Genomic DNA, 19,997 nt, shown 5'->3' with positions numbered 1-19,997 from the left:
AGGTCTCAGTATAGTTACAACGGCTGCCCCACCCTTCAAACCGAAACGCATTACTGCTTCACGGCAGAAATAGGTAGGGCGGTGGTACCTACCCGCGCGGACTCACAACAGGTCCTACCACCAGTAATTACGCAAATTACAATTTTGCGGGTTTTACTTTTATTACACGATGTTATTCCTTCACCGTGGAAGATTTTTGAGTACGTATTTCATCAGAAAAATTGGGACTCGCCTGCGGGATTCGAACACCGGTGCATCGCTTCAACACGAATGCACCGGACGTCTTATCTTTTAGGCTACGACGACTTCAAATGTAAGCATATTGGAATATCACTAGGTACATAGTATAAAACAAAGTCGCTTTCTCTGTCCCTATATCCTTATATAGGTACGCTTAAATCTAAAACTACGCAACGGATTTTGATGCGGTTTTTTTAATAGATAGAGTGATTGAAGATGAAGGTTTAGTATATGTATAATAACATCCATTAAATAGTGGAGAAATCAATAATAAATTACAGTTTCCGAAGCGAAGCAAGGGCGGGTCGCTAGTACCTAAATCATAATATAGTGATTTCATATTAGGTATATTTAACGATATATGTATATTTATTGTATGTATATATTTTCTTCAGTATCGTATTATTAATAGTACACCGATGTATCTTTATTTTTTCAAGAATTTCTGTTAATTAAACAGTGGTCTGGAAGAAATCGCTTTTAGTGATAAGACCGCCTATTGTACAAATGTATAGAATCTGCTTGTTGACCGCTTTCTAATGTTAATTGTGTTTTGTGTGCTCTCTCTCTCTCTCTGTATGTTCTCTCTCTTCTGTCTCTCATTTAAAATGTGGTTTTTATTAGGTTAATAAAATGTTATGTTCAAAATATATTATGTATAAACCGACATGAGATTTCGTCCTGATAATCAAAATTAAACTTTTTTTTATGAAATAAATGGCCTTGTTTTTTTTTTTTTTTTTCTACCTATGCTGATAGCCTTGAGAGGCTATTTCAGCTTCGCCCTAACGTTAGTAGGTGAGCTCGCGGGGCTCAACCGGAGAGTTGCTAACACTGACCCTAGCAAGAGCAGTGCTTCGCAGAATCTACCACCGGATCGGAAACGCGACCCACTGAGAAGATCCGGCGAGAAACTCAGTGGGCTGTGTCTATGGGTTAGTTCGCTCGTTGAACCCTTCGTCGCAAGCGACGGGTTCGACGAGGACGGTGACCGGTGCTTGTGGTGCCTAAAAGCACCGTTAATGGATCAGGAGGATCCGTAATGACGTGCTTTGGGCGACGTCGACGGTTTACCATTCGGTCTACTGGGTCGGGTATGTAATTTCCAGCGGCTACGATGAGAGGGTTCTCATGTCGTGCCGCCTTCTCAAAATGGCGCAGCGATGCCGACTGTAGATACTTACTAAGGGAGTCGAGCTCCAGGTCGTCGTGGAGATCCACATTCCTAAGGAACCAAGGCGCTCCGACGGCTATCCTGCAGAATCGTGATTGAATGGCCTTGTAATGACCTTTTAAACCTTAACGACTGCCGATAAAGAACTTAAGCCAAGACAAATTTCCTTAAATTCTTTAATAATGTGAAGAGGGACATGAAGTAAAGTGAGACGAAGTTAATTAATTTAAAACTTAATTGACCGATTAAATTTTAATTGAATGAAAGGGGATGAGATCCCATAAAATGACGTTTCAATATTATGGTAGTTATTTACTGAGACTTTTTAAGGGGCTTTATAAATAGAAGAGCTCGAGAAGCTATGTGCAAGAGCTTTGTTTCTTTTTCCCACATTTGTACAGTTTCATAAATGCAGAACAGTTAATAATCCACTGTTATAACACATATTTTATTTTTTATTCTTTATAAATTATTTATTAGAGCTATACACCTATTAGGTTAAGTCGGCTTTATAACACATTTTAACCTTAAGAAACATTAACAAAATAAAATAACTTCCCTCGCGCCCGTTCGCCCGCCATTCACACCTAATATTAGTTTTGTTATTTTATTAAAATTGTGAAGTATTCGAATCGTCGGAATTAATATTATGATGATAATAAAAAACGGAAATTAAACCGTAAAAGTAATTATTTCTATGACTAGCGAAAACCTAAGAAAATACTAGAATTGATGATGTTTAAAGACGTTTAAATTTTGGCTGCTTTACTAAATTCCTTAAAGTACAGGCAGTTCTCCACAAATCGACATCCATACTTTTGTCTATGCTGTGTGTTGTTGGGAGACTCTTACGGCCTGGCCACGGGGATCGGCGGTGCGAACGACGAAGCGGTGGATGAGGCGACCATTCGCGCAGCACCGTTTGCAGGCCACGGGTACTCACGTTCGCCGCCGCGACTAGTAAGGAAGTCCGACAGCGAAATGTCTATATCGAAATTATCTCGATATTGCTTACAAATGAATAATTTTTTGGTTCAGGACCTATTATTTGGAAAAGATTGTGAAGTACATGATTTGAATAAGAATCGGAGTATACCTATAGATGGAGAATTCCACAAGAAGTACGAGAAATACTTTGGGTGGCTAGACTTCCAAATAGCTGGTCTAGCTAGTATTTCAGCTATATATATTTTTTATTGCTTAGATGAGTGGATGAGCTCACAGCCCACCTTGTGTTAAGTGGTTACTGAAGCCCATAGACATCCACAACGTAAATGCGCCACCCACCTATAAATTCTAAGGTCTCAAGTATAGTTACAACGGCTACCCCAACCCTTCAAACCGAAACGCATTACTGCTTCACGGCAGAAATAGGTAAGGCGGTGGTACCTACCCGTGCGGACTCACAAGAGGTCCTACCACCAGTGATTACGCAAATTATAATTTTGCGGGTTTGATTTTTATTACACGATGTTATTCCTTCACCGTGGAAATCAATCGTGAACATTAAAATTTGTTAAGTACGTATTTCATTACAAAAATTGGTACCCGCCTGATATTCGACTACCGGTGCATCGCTCAGCACGATTGCACCGGACGTCTTATCCGTTAGGCCACGACGACTTTAAAAATATAAAATAAAGAATAAATAAAAAATATAAAAATTCCGGCGTTCATTTTTCGCGGCGAAAACAACTAAACTCATTTAATCACTGTACTATTCGCCGCGACTACCGCTCGACTCCGTGGCTTGCGCCGTCCTTATTCATGCATTTGTTTTGCTCGCCCGCCGCATCGTAACTAATCGTAAGTCGCCCGCGCGATTCGCTCGGTACATTTCGCCGGTCGCTTCGCCGGTCGCCGGTGCGCGAGGCTTGTTAGGTACATTTCTATGCGCTTATTTTAGTCGCTAGACGCTTCGCCGTTCGCAGCGCGCGAATATTCGTATCGGCGAATGTCCCGTGGCCAGGCTGTTAACGAGCCACCACCACAGTTTTTTTAGGAAGTAAGCTAGTCACCTCAGGTCGCTTTCCGCCAGATACAATGACTTAACCAACGTGCAAACTTTTTTAAATCTTAAAATTAACTAATTAATTTATTAATTTTGTACACATTAAAGAAATAATTCATATAGGGGATAAGTTATATTTTTATTATTTGTGTATATCAATGAGCTATTGATGGCATGTAGGTATAGCAATGCAGATGACAGCATTTTTTTTTCCTACCTAAGTTGAGAGCCTTGAGAGGCTATTTCAGCGTAACCTTAACTATAGTAAAATAATTTTTTCCGTGCAGTTTCGGTCATAAAACATAGGCCGGCTAGGGCGGTGAGCATGTTGCGCGAGCGCAACGTTATTATCGATAAAAACAAATGAGTCATCGAAGGCAGGTACACGGCGGCGGGGTAGTATACGAAGGAAGGGTGGTGAGACATTGTTATATTATGAGTCATTTGTACTTACCTGCAAATTAAAGTACATTATGTCGAAGAGAAATGTATTTTTATGCATTCGTTCTCTGAATTTCTTTAGTGACGACTTCTTTAGTGACTATTTCTTTAGTGGCTTCTCCATTGTTTTGTATCAAAACGGCAGAATTTATTCAAAATAATATCTGCACGTGTTGTTATCAACAATGTGTTAAAAAATTTCACTGAAATAAGAATGGATCCCGAAAAGTTACAAAGTGTTAATTTCTGCCGTTCTCGTTAACTTGCTGCGGCGATATGTGGTGTAACTGTTCGATTAGTGATTTTTACTTTCATTTTTATCACTAACCCACAAAATGACCAAACTAAATACACTATCGATAACGCTTATCGACAACAATAGTGCGCATCACTATGCCCGTCCATAAGGCTCGTGAGTGGAAGAGAGAGCGAAATACTTGCTTCACCGATCCGATTTTTTATGACCCAAACTGCACGGACAAAATAATTCTACTATAGTAGGTGAGCTCACGGGGCACAAACCTGACAACGTTGCTAACACGAACCCTAGCAAGAGCCGTGCTTCGCAGAATCTACCACTGGATCGGAAACGCGACCCACTGAGAAGATCCGGCGAGAAACTCAGTGGGCTGTGTCTGAGGGTTAATTTACTCGTCGAGCCCTTCGTTGCAAGCGACGGGTTCGACGAGAGCGATGACCGGTAATGACAGCACGGGGGATGCGCAATATATCCGTAGTCTTTCTTTGGAGCGTGGTGCAAGAGAGACGATCTAAGCTTGCGTCTGAAGCGGAGAGCTCTCTGGGACGAGTCCACGAGTGGGGTGAATCAAAATTGGTTTAATTCAACACGTTGAAGACACAAGTTTGTGCGTTCACTGTGAAGAAGGACCCCTTTGTCTGATAGGGTGGACTAGCGGCTATAGCAATTAATTAAAACGTAAATTAAATACTTGAAAACATTGTGTTGACTTGTATATGAGAAAATATAATTCAGAATGACACCGCACATCAAAAGTAAAAGGAACATAATACAAATTCAAATATAGTGCATCATAGACAATTATACGTGGACAGCATCACGACCTTCCAACATTGTCATGGTGCCGCAATGCCAAGGAATATCCCTGCAACCTTCTACGAGTATCGGGATATTGGGTCATTTGGCAATGGATGGTGGAGTTATTTGGAGAGCAAAGCCAAGTTGGCGTCCAAAATGCTAGGAGTACACAACAGAGCGAAGCAGTACTTCACGCCTGGACCAAGACTTGCTTTATAAAGCACAAGTCCGGCCTTGCGTGGAGTACTGCTCCCACCCCTGGGCCAGGGCTCCCAAATACCAGCTTCTTCCATTTGACTCCATACAGAAGAGAGCCGTTCGGATGGTCGATAATTCTATTCTCACAGATTGTTTTGAACCTCACAGTCTGCTTCGCTTCTCTCTTTATTTTTTACCATGTTCCATCGGGAGTGCTCTGAGGAATTGTTTGAGATGATTTCATCATCTCTTTTTTACCATCGCACCGCCTGCCACCAGATTAGAGTCCATCGATACTCCCTGGAGCCATTGCGTTCATCCACATTGCCTTTCCAGACATATTTTTTCCCACATACCATCCAGCTTTGGAATGAGCTCTCCTCAACAGTTTTTTACGAATACTATGACTTGTCCTTCTTTAAACAAGGTTTGTGGAGAGTACTTAATGCTAGGCAGCAGCTTGGTTCTGCCCCTAGCATTACTAAAGTCCATGGGCAACGGTAACCACTCACCATCAGGTGGGCTCTATGCTCATGTGCCTACAAGCGCAACAAAAATTTTTTTTATTAGAAACTATAGATCTTAATAATTGTAAATGTCTTTGCTTTTCAAAATGACAACATCATTAGTGGTATAAAGTGCACATAATGAAGTATTATTACCAAAAAATAAGGTATATCATTTATAATAAAATAATATTAATAATTATTAATATTTTTGTCTATCCAATCATCTATCAGTGAAAAAAAAGTGGTGTTTATTTTAAACTACCAACAATACTCCAACAGATGAGAACAACTTCATGAAATATCAGTCCTTATAAATACAAATTTCACTATATTAAGTAAAATAACTAAATAAATTTCACTAATATTAATGGCAAATAAATGAGTGTTAATCAGTAAAACTTTGTTTCATATTTTATTTTATTTACATTGAGTATGAATAAAATTTTACACTAGTACATTATGTTCTAGTCCTTTATTTATTATAACAATATTTCTATAAATTTTTTAGTGCTATTTGTTTATTTGTTTTCCAGGAAAGATATGTATTCCAAAACAAGGCAACAATCTGAACAACTAACACTTGATAGTGAAGTGGGACATAATAAAAGTTTAGAATTTGTACCCAAGGCCATATGTAATAATTTGTTGTTAAGACATCAAAATAATTAGATTTTAAATCCACTTTAATTATATCCCATGTCTTTCTTTGTAATGCAGCTACACTTATAAGCAGTATACATAAAAATGATGGTGCAAACAGGAACTGATCCAAAAATACCTTTTTAATTGTAACAATTTTTCCTTGTGATCCTACATATTTATTTAAAACACCATACCAGGTACGTAATGCTGGACCCTGAAAAGCATCAATTTGTGTCATATTACAAACTCAGTTCTTGTTATTTAATCCCTAATCGAATATTATAAGGTCTAATTGCTAAAACGCTAAGTTTATTTTTAAGCTGATGTTCGAATATTCGTTGGTACCCTAGAATATATCCCTTTAATAATGCATAGATACTTACACCAATAAAAAAACCAATAGAACCAAATTTTAAAGTTCTCTGAATATCTGTATCCCTCCAATATGTTTTTTCAATGATTACTTGCGAAATCACATCCCCTGTTGCCATTAGGCCTCCCGTTTGAATAGCCTGAACTAAATACGGTCTACGCCTTAAAAAGTCTTGATAATATTTAAAGAAACGATAAGTCATTTTCTGTTTGGATTTCTATTATACCTAATGAATAAATAACTCTACTATATACCTATCCTAGTTTTGTGTATTTCTTAAGGTTTGTAGACAGTAGCTTAAAAACACTTCAAAAGTTCAAACGCCGGCGGAAGAATTAAAAAAAAGTATTTTTTATTTATTAAGTTTGTAATTTTTTGCTTTAAGCAAGTGTTATCTATGCTCTAAGCTTACAAGACTCATCGGGGACTTTTTGGCGGGATCGCGAGGAGTGAAGTTGTGTGATTTGATTTATTTTATCTATTTAGTGTTTCTTCGGGTTTAAATGTGTAATAATGGTGGTTTATTAACTGTTTAATATCTGTGAAAGTGCACAAATGTGGGAAAATGAAACAAAGCCGCTGGACGTAACTTCTCGGGATCCTCCAAAAAGTCAACTAAAAAATCTTACTAAACGACCACCATTTTACTGAGATTATATTAATCATCCCATATCATCTCAATTCATTTCATTTATTTTCATCCCAGTTGATTAGTGTCTCAAATTAATCATCTTCATTTCATTTCATTCCATAATATCATTTTTCATCAAAATATGAATAATATAAATTAAAATAAGACATGACTTAAAGGTCTCAGTTAGCAGGTCATAAAATCTCTTAAAAAAAAGACTCATCGGGCTCACTGAATTTGGCCCCACTTTTTTTAGTCACACAAGTAGTAACTTACACAATTCTACCAGCGTTTACGCTTACTTTCCATATAGAATCCCATTAAATTGAAATGAGGTTAATTGTGTGAATATGCAGTCTATAGATTCGATATTAATACTAATAGTAAATGCCGTTGCCTGATGTCTGCCCATTTATGCCAGACAAAAATAAAAAAGTAGCCACTGCCAATTATGTAATGATGAAAATAAATATATGACTGAATTTTCCCAACCAAAGAGTCGTTCTGGTAAATAAAATAAGCAGATAATTTAAAGAAAGCCTTGTAGCACAGCGCGAATAAAAACAGCTGCCTATTAAAATATTGCAGAAAAATAAAATTATTTCATCAAAAAATATTAAATTTTACAACACAGCACACTTTAAGCGCTTAAAGCGCCTTATTCACGTTCCATCTTGCTGTACGTCCCGCCAAGGCCATGCACGATGCACGATGCAAAAGGATCATGAATAGGCTTGACGTACTTCGATAATTATTATTGTTTGCTGGATTTGCAGGACCAATTTCGCATCCAGCGAGCGCCCCCACCACCGCGAACGTCGTGCAGATAGACAGTGAATAACGCGGACGTACGTCAAAGCGGTCCTGCGTCGTGCGTGCTTGATCGTGTATAGACTTGCTGTACAGCAGATTTCACATTTAGAGCTTGTTTCGAGAGGAGACTGCACATCAAAATGGATCGTGAAACACTTTAAAAAACATGGAATGTCTCAAGCGCAGACTATATGAATAAACAAAAAATAATAAACGTATTTTTTAGGCCTATTTTAGGGGAAGCTGCAAGTATTGATAGCGTGCGTAAAAAACGATATTAATGATTTGAATATACTCTGCACGTTTAAAAAAATCATCCAAAACCTCTTGCTATTTTTTGCCTCTCTTCTGCTGCTGCTGACAACATCAGAAGGACTCCCCATTTTTGGCGTTTTGATAAAACAGCTGGCTTTTAAAATTAATTAAAACCTTCTCATTTAATTCGTTTGATTTATTCTGTTCGCGCTTGATACATCCAGCACCGCGGCCTTGAGCTGACGTTCACTGTCTATCTGCACGACGTTCGTGGTGGTGGGGGCGCTTGCTGGATACAAAATTGGTCGTGCAAATCCAGCAAACATTTAATAATAATTATCGACGTACGTCAAGCCTATTCACGGTACTTTTGCATCGTGCATCGTGCATGGCCTTGGCGGGACGTACAGCAAGGTGGAACGTGAATAAAGCGCTTAACTCTGTTTATAACTACGGTTTTTTTATCATTTCCATTTTATACACTAGCACTATTTCGGTGAGTCTTCCGACAACATCTTTCTGTTTACGGCGGACACTTTTTGAACTTATCCACTTTAATAAATAGTGCTCCCTATTTCTACCCTCCATAGTGAAATCTTTCAAAAGCCTAGAACACGAATATTCGGCAATACGAAAATGATTCATAGTGTGAAAGTTATATGACTACATTCCTACTTTACTTTTATGTTATCAGAAAAACTCAATTTAAATTATCAATCTATTCCATTTCGGATACCTACCATTTCAATAAGTTATTTCATAATTCTTATTGAAATAGAAAAAACGAATATCGATTATTTGAAGTTATACTTCTTTAGGCGCGTTATGAAAAATTGATGAGAGTGAAATTTTACGATGCGTGCGCACCGTGACACAAAGTTGCCCACTAAATCGCTCATAACAATACGGCCGACGTAACTTGGCGAGTCTGAATATAGCCGCAGGTGAACTTTTCGAACCGTACCTTTTTTTTTTCCTATCTAGGCTGGTAGCCTTGAGAGGCTATTCCAGCGGAACCTTAACTAGTAGGTGAGCTCACGGGGCTCAAACCTAAGGATGTTGCTAACACGAACCCTAGCAAGAGCCGTGCTTCGCAGAATCTACCACCGGATCGGAAATGCGACCCACTGAGAAGATCCGGCGAGAAACTCAGTGGGCTGTGTCTGAGGGTCCGAACTGTACCTACCGAGAATTACCGAATTTATACAATGTCAAGAAAAGGGATGTCCAATGTGCGTGTTTGAGGATGTTGTTTAAGCGATTTTTGAAGTTATTTTTCAAATTGATTAAAATTTAAATATAAATAAAAGAAATAAATTTAATATAAATAAAGTATAGCTTCTTACGCGTGTACATAAGTACACGCACTCTTTTTTGGATCAATAATGTCTAAAAGTGTCAAATCGGGAGAATGTCCATATATACTCTGAAATCGTAGAAAAATCATTATATTTCGGTATTTCGGTAGAGCCCATATCGGTAGATATACTGAAAAATCGTTAGGTTCGAGACCACTGAGCAGGGGCTACTGCTGTAGGTACGAAAACTGCCTCTTATTGAGGTGAACAACTTAAAGGCTTATTACACTTGGCTAAATTTAGTCGACTGAATTCAGTCGCTACTGAACTCAGTGAAGTGTAATAGCATTCAGTAAGCTAACATACTAAATTCAGTAGCAAGGATGGTTTCTGACTGACTTAATCATTTAGAAGCTTAGTTAGAAACGCATTTAGGTGTAATCGCATATAGTTACTTAATGATTTCAGTCGTCCCATAGATCTCCGTGCGTAAGGACGTTCTGCTTGTTTTTTACTTCCGAATAAAAAGTATTTATTTCAGTCACCTTTATTTAATGTGTCAGACATTTATAAATAGCCCGACATGTTTTAGGGATAGTTTTTGTCAGCAGGGGTTGGAATATTAACGAACTAAATTTTAAATCTTGATACGAATTTCCTGTTGCAAGAAATCTTAATGTTACAACAAATCTTTCTTTTGGACTTATACTATCGTGGGATTAGATATGTAATAGTTATATAATAGATTAACGTAGTATCCTGCTTCTGAATGAACGGCGTCACAAGGCTTACTAATCGGTCAAACGATCTCGAATCCATTCGTAGGTCTGCTGGTTCTAAATCACTCATAATGTTCATATTTGCTAACTTTCCGTGCAGCAATAAATATTTCTTCTTCTTTTTCTTTTTTATTTCAATCGAGCCGACAGCGAGGGCTACGCCAAGACCAATTTTTTGTTGTATAGACAACACTGGGGCCATCCTCTTACACACACGACACATCCAACTTCGTCGCGTTTAAACTGGCAATTGATTCAGTAACTAAATTAAGAAAAGTGTAATCAGAACTTGCTTCTAAGCTTCTGAATTCAGTCGACAAAATTTAGCCAAGTGTAATTAGCCTTTTACCTACTTCAGTCATAGATTAAACACTTAATATACTTCAGTCACTAAAGGAATCAGGAAGCAGTTTATCGGAACGAATCACTCACTACTTACACAAATCGATTGCGTACGTCCCTAGTTTTCTTCATTTCATGTACCTACATGGTGGATTAAGGAAATATGGAATATAGTACTCCAAAGGCAAACTAATTATTGAAAATAGATACCATTTCACGTTTTAAACTTTAAATTGTGTTCATTACTATTGTGGAAAGTTGAGAATCGAGCTGCCAAGATGGATAAAAGGAAGCTGTCAACTGCTGGAGATAGTCTTTATGAAATACTCCAAGTTCCAAAAACTGCTACGGCAGAAGATGTAAAGAAAAGTTATCGAAAATTAGCTTTGAAATATCATCCTGATAAAAATCACAACAGCCCTGAAGCTTCAGAAAAATTTAAGGAAGTCAATCGTGCCCACACTATATTGAGTGACGCTACAAAAAGAAATATTTACGACAATTACGGTTCGCTCGGACTTTATATTGCAGAACAATTTGGAGAAGAAAACGTCAATGCATATTTCGTGGTAACGAGTACCTGGTGCAAAGTATTATGTGCATTTTGCACTATCATAACCGGTTGCTGCTGCTGCTTTTGTCTATGCTGTTGTTGTAACTGCTGCTGTGGAAAATGTAAACCACGTCCACCAGAAGAATCTGGTGACTACCACACTTTGGAGCGTGATGACTCAGATGGTGTTCAACCAGTAACGTCGCAGCCTAGCGTAGAAGGACGTCCCACTGGTGAACAAGCTCCACCAATTGCCATGCCGGCGCCATCGTCTTCTGGTGCTTCTGAGAACACCGGCTTGAACACAGGTGGGGTCAATTATGGAATTTCAAACTGAAGGGTAAATTTGTTGTTATATAATTTAAAAATGTAAACTTCTATGAGAACAATGGAATTTGTTGCAGAGTAATTGCAGCCCTTACATCACATCACGTTTTTGTATATATTTATTTAAAAATATATTTTTGTCACATTTTTGAGGAAACAACTAACCAGAACCGTTAAACTAAACCAAAATGATCAGAAGGCTTATTAATACAACTGATGTTAGTGTCTGCGCAAACACAGTTCTGTTAAGTCACTATTAAGTAACATGTAAAGAATGCAATTTTGTTATTCACACACTCAAATCTATGAATGTGTGTTCAAATAACTACTGAGTGCTTTCTTTTTCAAAACACTATAAGAAAATTAAAATTCATTTTGTAACACGACTAAACAAGTAAATTATCATATTCATGGTTTCAGAAACAATGGTGACAGCTTTATAATTTAATTAATCAGTATTAATTTATGGCCTAAAATAGCATCACAAAAACCTTTAAATAGTATTTGGGAATATCAATTATAATAAGTCAGTACATAAGATCAGCATTACTGTCTGTAACAAAACTATACCAGTGTAAAAATTTCAGTAAAAAGGCAATCCCAATGACAAATAATAATCAAACTTCTGCTATCAATTTGTGGGCCTGTTTGACATGAAACTATTCTATATAATGATGCTGTATAATTTGTGTGGTTTCATCTTCAAAGAAAATAATGTTGAGGAATGTATCCAAATTTGAAATCATAGAACAGCAAAAATAGGTGTAATTTAAACTATTTAAATGGAAAAAGTAATCTATGCTCTTGTTGTTGGATACAAAAATAGCAATATTGACAATATTGATGTGTGTTAAAATAAAAAAGCTCTTTAATTAAGTCGGTTAGTCTGTCATAATTTTGATACAGACAGTAAAATCAGGATTATTTAATACTGAATGTTCAATTGTTAATTTCACCTATTCTTAAAATCCAATCTACATTTTTTAAGCATTGTTTTAAATGATTAAATCAAGTTTTTGTTAAATATTTTTAGTGTTTCCAGCTTCCTCTTTGTAATACTTATAAAAATTCATAGTTTAACTGAAATACTGTAGCATATAATATGTTACAAAACGATTATATTTGCAGTCAAACCAAACCATGCTTGCGTATGAATGAGATTAAACTCTTGTGTATTAAACTTATTATTTTAAATATTAACAGGATACCTAGTACCATAATCTAAAATTAACTAGTAATTTATGGGAAGTAAATTTGGGGTACATATAAATATTGCATCGTCTACATTTTATGCAAATTTCAGTCAATTTGTTTTTAAAAATGGCAAACAGTACATAAGGGAATTCTCAATTTACTATTAAATTTTTTAATTTTTTTCTTAAGTGTCATTTAGTCATTATTTTACTGTAAATACATCCATACTACCAAAAATCCTAAGCAATTTTAAGTAATCAGTAATATCAACATTAATTTTCATTAATAATCTTTGTGTAACTTTATTTTTAAGATAATTCTTATGCCTAATAAACATAATTCTGACTAGCCACAAAGAACTATTTTGCTCTATTAAGGGCTTCCAACATTTTAGAAGCTAGTTCGGCCTTTTTTGTTGCCGCTATTGCCCACCCGGTCTCACTCTTTAAGTGACTCCTATACTTAAAAATACCTTAATATTAACACCAAGAATTGAAATACTCGTCATTTGCAGTAATCCGTCAGGAAACCTGCAGCAATATTTCTTAGATTTGCACATAACAAAAGGGGTCCATCTAATGGTGAATGTCTACAATGCATTCGTATCTTTCTGTGGGTTGAAGTGGATGAAATTCAATGGGCTATATTTCCAAGACTTGCTCACTACAAGTATAGAATTTCTTACACGGTTTAAACTCATGTGAGATACTATGGTAGCCGATATAAATTGTACATTACCCTGTGCATGTAGTCCAAATAGTAATGTATATCATTAATAGACACCCTTGACATGAAAGTACAGGGGGAAAAATGTCAGGCAGAAATATAAAATACTAGTATTAAATTACATATTGTCACTATTGTCAGAGCTATTGATGGCATGACCATCCAATAAGCTAATGGTGCACTCGCATTCCTTCAGACATTACAAACTACAACAGAAGTGTCCTATGCCAGATCATACTTTTTAATATTATTCATTACTAACAGTGTGAGCCTCATACTAGCTCTCCAAGGCTCTTCGTTGACTGATAACTTGAAGTTGGAGATTTTGACCAGTCATTTATGTATTTTCATAAGATGGCTGCTTGATTTGTAACTTTCTGCCATAGTAAGCTTATTGACAATAAACTTCTGAATCAAAATAGACATTTTCAATGACCAATTGTAGAAATACAAAATTAAAAGTGCAACTGAAATTTCTCAAGCTGAAAATCATCAGGGTTGCATTTGTGTAAAAGCTAGTACCCTAGTAATTATTTGCATTATTTTGTATTAATATCATCCCTATTCCCTAACAATAATTTTAAGGTCAATCTGTATAAATCAATCCATTGATTTAAGAAGAAAAATGTTTTTTTTATGAGATTTGGTGTTACATATTTTTATTTAAATAAGTTTTATCTCAGACTTGAAAATTTACTAAAATATTCAATTAATGATTTAAAAAATACATTAGTTAAATATCATTAATTTTAATAGATTCATTGTTGAATAATTCAAAAGCATTCTGACCCTGACCAATTTTTTTTTTATAAAACAAAATGGTTTTCTGTGTTTAGGTGTTATATTTGATATGTGGAACCAGAAATGTTGGAAGGACAGTATCTACCAGTAATTTCGCTATCAATCTGTTTGATTGAATTTTTCGCTTATTTATTTATTTATTATTAAACACGAACATTAGTTCTTGTCTGTTTTGTAACGTAGTTAATAAATTAATATTTTACTATCTTTGTTCATTTGTATCGTCTGTAGGTAATTTGATGTTGCTTAAAGTATTATTTTGTTTATCTTTGATTATAAAATTACACCTAAAGATATACATATACAGATAGTATTACATAGACGCGTGGTTTTTTTTGTGCGTGTGTTTTTTATTGTAATATAGGCCGTTTTCCAATTAGAGCACAGGAGCGCATTATGCGGCATAATGCTCAACTAAGCTTCAGCATAATTCGGCATTCGGTAATTAACCATTACTTAATGGTAGTTTTCCAATTACAGAGCATAATGCGACTCAGTGACGCACAATACCGAATTATGCTGAAGCTTAGTTGAGCATTATGCCGCATAATGCGCTCTTGTGCTGTAATTGGAAAACGGCCATACATAGCATTCATTTTAATGTCGAAGCTTAGAAACTACTCTCTCAAAACACCTTATATTGGAATCGTAACTGAAGCCGAAACGGGAATAATCCATGAGCCATCCATATGGCCCAAAAAAAACCAAAGAAACTGAAAACTAAATCCATCTGCTATAAAACTGATCGTAAACGCTTCTAATTTTTACTAATAATTCTTTATTATGTATTTTAAAAATAATATAATAAGTACCTATATGTATATGTTTCATTTACATTTATGCATTCAAAATAACCTGTAAGTGTAATTAAAGCTGTGTTTCTTTTTGTTGATTCGTGAGCCTCATATAATATGTAGCTGGGAATCGCCGCTCGTGTGCCTTCCTAAACCAAAGACTCCGATTTGACTTAATTTGGATTGTGTTACATTTCGTGCCATGCAAAAAATGTAAGAAAATAAATTGCGATTTTTCTTTTTCGATTTGTGCATCCTGTTAGGTCTCATAAATAAATGTACTACCTATCTTCGTTTTCGGGAATGGTTCGAAGACATTCAGGAAAAAATAATTAAAATCGACTTTAAAAGAATACCCAAACACAATGGGTACAAACTTTTCGGTAGGCAGCGGCTTGGCTCTGCCCCTGGCATTGCTTATGTACACGGTCGACGGTAACCACTCACCATCAGGTGGGCCGTATGATCGTCTGCCTACAAGGGCAATAAAAAAAGAACTTGCGTAATGTGAAGTGTTATAATACGTAGTTTCATTAATTTTTTGACGCTAATTCTCAAATTCCCTGGACGAGTACACTAACAACTAAGAGATGTAATGAAATCTAACTTTTGGTTGTAATTTTTCATATTTTCTTGTGATCTAATTAAATAATAGACATTCCATTTATTAGGTTTGTTTTTTTACCAGCCGTTGAGTAGGTATTGCTTGGAAAATGTTATTTCCTTTGTACAATTTATAATCAGACTAGTTTAGAGAAAAAATAACTGTAGATCTATACTTAATTGATTACACCAATAAAAGTCGTTTATTTGTTTAATATAATTTTATTGATTTTCATTTCCAAATATATATTTTTAAATGCGTAGATACTTGTGTATCAGATGTACATATTTAATTGAATAAATGTTATGGTTATGATGCACACAACAACTCAATTTCAAAACTAACTGATTGGATATTCAATGGTTTTAGCATTGACCTTTTACTTAGTCTTGAATAGATTGTATTATTGAAATTTATTGTAATTTAATAAACTTGGTCATAAAATTTCCGTTATTTAAGTAAACAAGCCCTAAGTAATAATTATTTTTATTGCAACGAATCAAATATTAGGCACGTTTCAAATTATTATATGAAATGAATGAAGTTCGTTAATAAACAAGTGCTACTTATTCGATAAAAGTATGTTGAGGAGGTTTGTTCCATTAAATAGTGATTAGATGGAGTTAGGCATCGACCAAAATTGATCTTATGAGTAAACGAATAAGATTGTGTTGTGTGATGTCAATTTTGGATATAACCATCCTAGTGATGTAGAAGTTTGTAAGATAGACGAAAATACTATAAAATTCGAAATGCTAAGCTGTAACATAACCTGTGTGCTTAGTGCGAGTTTCTTAACGTTCTCGCTAGCGTAAAAGTTAAGCCATTTTTGTATCATGCAGTTGGAACAGCGCCCTAGCGCAAACGATTCCATTCCATACAAATATGAGCTAACTTTTACGCTATCGAGAACGTTAAAAAACTCGCACTAAGCACACTGTTCTCAAAGAAACGATTTAAACATAGCTAGTTTTAACGTAACTATTTCATTTGTCAAACTCTAAATTCTGTTTTTCGTGCATCTTTAAATATGTGCATTTTGACGTATCATTAAAGTTTTTTTTTTTTTTTTATTAGTTTTTTTTTCTTCGCGTGCTCTTGCGTAGGACGAAAAAAGAAAAAAAAAAAACGTATTAATAATCTAATACAAAGTGAATGTGCGTCGCAACGACTTCATTGCTCTCTTACAATTACATTAGGTTATGATTACATAGATAGTACATGACAATTGTTCACATTAAGTATACTGTATAAAGATATATGGACCGAGGGAGACTTATCACTTGATAATGGTTAATGTGTCAAGATTACCAAGAACAGTGATTATCAGCGTTATCATGAATTTTAATTTACTGACTCGTGCTTTTGTAAAATTGTATTGTATGTGTTAAGATTTAAAATACATCACTTCTATATTCAAGCAACTTGTAGTTCACATTGTAAAACACTTAGCTTCTTAGAAAAATAACTGTACCTAATATTAATGTAATAAATCTTGTTGTTGTTATATAATACGTATTATACGTCTACGCGTTGTTCACGTCTGCATGATATTGTTATAGTAATTATATATCCGATTATGTATATTAGATTAAATAGTGTGTTAATACATTATTCTGTCAGTTCATTTACCTATCTGCTAAAGAAGCAGATCAGATATATGGACAACAACGCTTTCTTAAACTGTTATGATACTAGTCAATGAATTTTTATCAGAGTACCGTTTGAAGTAACATTTCGATATGTAATTACGTATGATATCTTTCTATTTAATAAATCTACATACACTTATATATTCTATTATTGAATTACCAATGCTCTTTCCATTATCACCTCATTCCTTGTTTTGTTTCGCGATGCTCCCCCGTTATTATAATTTCATGTGGTGCTTTACTAAAATCTATTTTGTCTATATGTTTGTTTCTTATTTTCAGGAGCGAGTGTACCAAAATACACATGAAGTATTGACAAACAGCTAGTCTAACATATATAAGGAATGGAAGGAACATAGTTTAACTTATATATTCATAAGCATACTCGTTTATATTGTATATCTTAATATAATAATATGTGTATATGTATATGTTACAAGTATATAAATTATCAATAGTTCTTTATTTAAATTTGGAACTACGTGATTAAAGTCGCTCGTCGACACTACCAATCATACATCACATTCGGGATCTTGGTAGATATAAAGTTATATAATTTCCTTGTCAAATTAGATTTGTTCTAAAACCAGTTTCTGTTACCGCCGCCTGTTTACTTCTTCCTCAGTATTTATTACAAACAGTTTCAGACTGAATACACACCCACATTAAAAAAAATTGTTCTGCTGACGTTACTTTGTCGTTAAATATAACTGTTAATTTATCAGACAATAATGTCCATAGTTCTAATTTTATTAAAATTAAGTTCTGCTCTGAGGTTTTTATAATATAGCCTTGATTTAATCAAATGCAACTTTAAGGAAGGAATCATTGAGAGAAACGGTTCAATCATTGGGAGAAACTTAGAATAACACCCAATTTAAAAAAAAATATATAAGATACATGCATTTATTTTATAGATTTCTGTTTTTTTTTTATCTTGTGTAGAAATTAAATATTGAGTACGCAAATAATTTGCAAACGCCAATGTCTAAGACAGATTTTTTCTACTATCATCACTAAGTGTTCTAGTCTATTTAAAACTACATTATTTTTACACGTAGCTTATTGTATTTATGAATCAATAAAACAAGTTTGCCATATTATGTGATTAACAACAAGATTTACATTCAGTTTAATTATTTCAGAGTAAATTACTGTGGAATAGGTTAATTAATACCTACTGTGAATTATAATATATTAAAACTGAATTAAAAATATACTCTAATAAATTTCTTACTTTGAGCATTCCCAGTGCATATTTTTGAATTCAGAAATTAGGTTATATTACATATAATTCCATTAATTACTCGTGTAATTTCTGTTAAAAGTTTTGAAAGATATGAAACTTGTTATAAAATGTTTTTTTAGTACTCATTTAAAGTAGTAGTTCAATATAATCATAATTATTATTGTAACCTCTGTTAAATACTTAACTAGAACTTAAAAGTGAACTTAGGTACTTTAAAAAAATACAGTTATAGTTATATTTCCCCTTATAATGTATCGTGCCGTGTTGTAAAATAAAATGCAATAAAGTACGCTTGAAGAAAAATTATTTCGTTTATGATTTCTATCTAAATATTGTTCACAAAACATTACGTACACAAGCTATGCCACGCCGTCTGCTTCTAATGTACCTAAACTAGAAATGACAGTTTGAAATTTAGTTCTTGAGTGTTCCTACGCCTATTTCGTTGTCGGTGTAGTAGATGCTTTGCTTTTTCCGCTTCTGGAATAATTACTGTATTATAACAGCATTTCAAAGCAAAGATGATGTATAATATTGAAATAAACAAATTTATTCGATTTCTTTCCATTCAATATGAATAGGTTGATGTCATTTCGAGAGATCACCAATCAGAGTCGTGTATGATTCAATCCTGAAAATGATATACTCGACAAAGAGTAATTCCGTCTTGGATGAAATGGTAGGCGGACTAGGTACTCACTCTCATGGTGCTACAAGCAAAACTAGTAAAATGCGAAACGTCAACTATGCTATCCATATTGCAATTTTTTTTCTGGTGGCATAAACTGCTGAAATTCCGCCCTCCACTGGGGATGGAAAGCGGGCCATGTCGGAGTCATGATATGACAAAGGGAGGAAAGTGAATTGTCTGGTGCGGAGCACATCTCTCACGTCACCCTCTCTCTCGGCACGCCGGACCGGCGGTCGTCGGCGCCACGACCTCTGGGTCGGCAGGCTATCCGAAGCCCGCCTGTATGGCACCGGTTAGAGTGGGTTTTCCTACGGAATACCCAGCTGGGTCAGGACCAGCGTGGGTCGAGGATAGCTGGCCTTCCATCACCCGGATGCTCTTGCATAAAACGCGTGCAGAGCAGCTTGCATGTCCTCTTCTTAGGTCCCCCTCCGACATGCGAGCTGGTGCATTCGCAGAAGTCGAGCATCGCCTTCCACGACTCGTCGCGGCCGAGCATCGATGCCACAACACTCGGCAGCGAAAGTTGTTTCCTATTTTTGCGACGAGGTCACGGCGCCACCCCTCCCATGTGGGGCAGACGACGAGCATGTGTTCCGCCGTGTCCAAGTCGCAACCATAATGGATCCATATTGCCATATTG

General features: G+C 35.5%; 2 protein-coding genes across 3 annotated transcripts; one reads left to right on the top strand and one right to left on the bottom strand.

Annotated features, from left to right (window-relative positions):
- Window positions 1-6,029: 6,029 nt before the first annotated feature.
- LOC114249384 (Mitochondrial inner membrane protein MPV17) lies at window positions 6,030-7,014 on the bottom strand. The gene is made up of 2 exons (XM_028182929.2): window positions 6,656-7,014; window positions 6,030-6,486 (listed from the first exon to the last, which is right to left on the bottom strand). The coding sequence occupies exons 1-2, from the start codon at window positions 6,845-6,847 to the stop codon at window positions 6,124-6,126; spliced, it is 555 nt and encodes a 184-aa protein (XP_028038730.2). The 5' UTR covers window positions 6,848-7,014; the 3' UTR covers window positions 6,030-6,123.
- Window positions 7,015-10,815: 3,801 nt separating this feature from the next.
- On the top strand, window positions 10,816-18,966 carry Csp (Cysteine string protein). Of its 2 annotated transcripts, none has more exons than XM_028182881.2 (2): window positions 10,816-11,624; window positions 17,697-18,966. In XM_028182881.2, the coding sequence occupies exons 1-2, from the start codon at window positions 11,042-11,044 to the stop codon at window positions 17,720-17,722; spliced, it is 609 nt and encodes a 202-aa protein (XP_028038682.1). In that variant the 5' UTR covers window positions 10,816-11,041; the 3' UTR covers window positions 17,723-18,966. The 2 variants fall into 2 exon arrangements, with proteins under 2 accessions (XP_028038682.1, XP_028038681.1); XM_028182880.2 differs by having other exon boundaries at window positions 10,868-11,656.
- Window positions 18,967-19,997: the final 1,031 nt, after the last annotated feature.

The sequence above is a fragment of the Bombyx mandarina genome, chromosome 15 (assembly GCF_030267445.1).
Source record: "Bombyx mandarina strain Sakado chromosome 15, ASM3026744v2".
NCBI lineage: Eukaryota > Metazoa > Arthropoda > Insecta > Lepidoptera > Bombycidae > Bombyx > Bombyx mandarina.
Note: the sequence above shows the minus strand (reverse complement) of the source record. Positions and strands in the feature narration are given on the sequence as shown.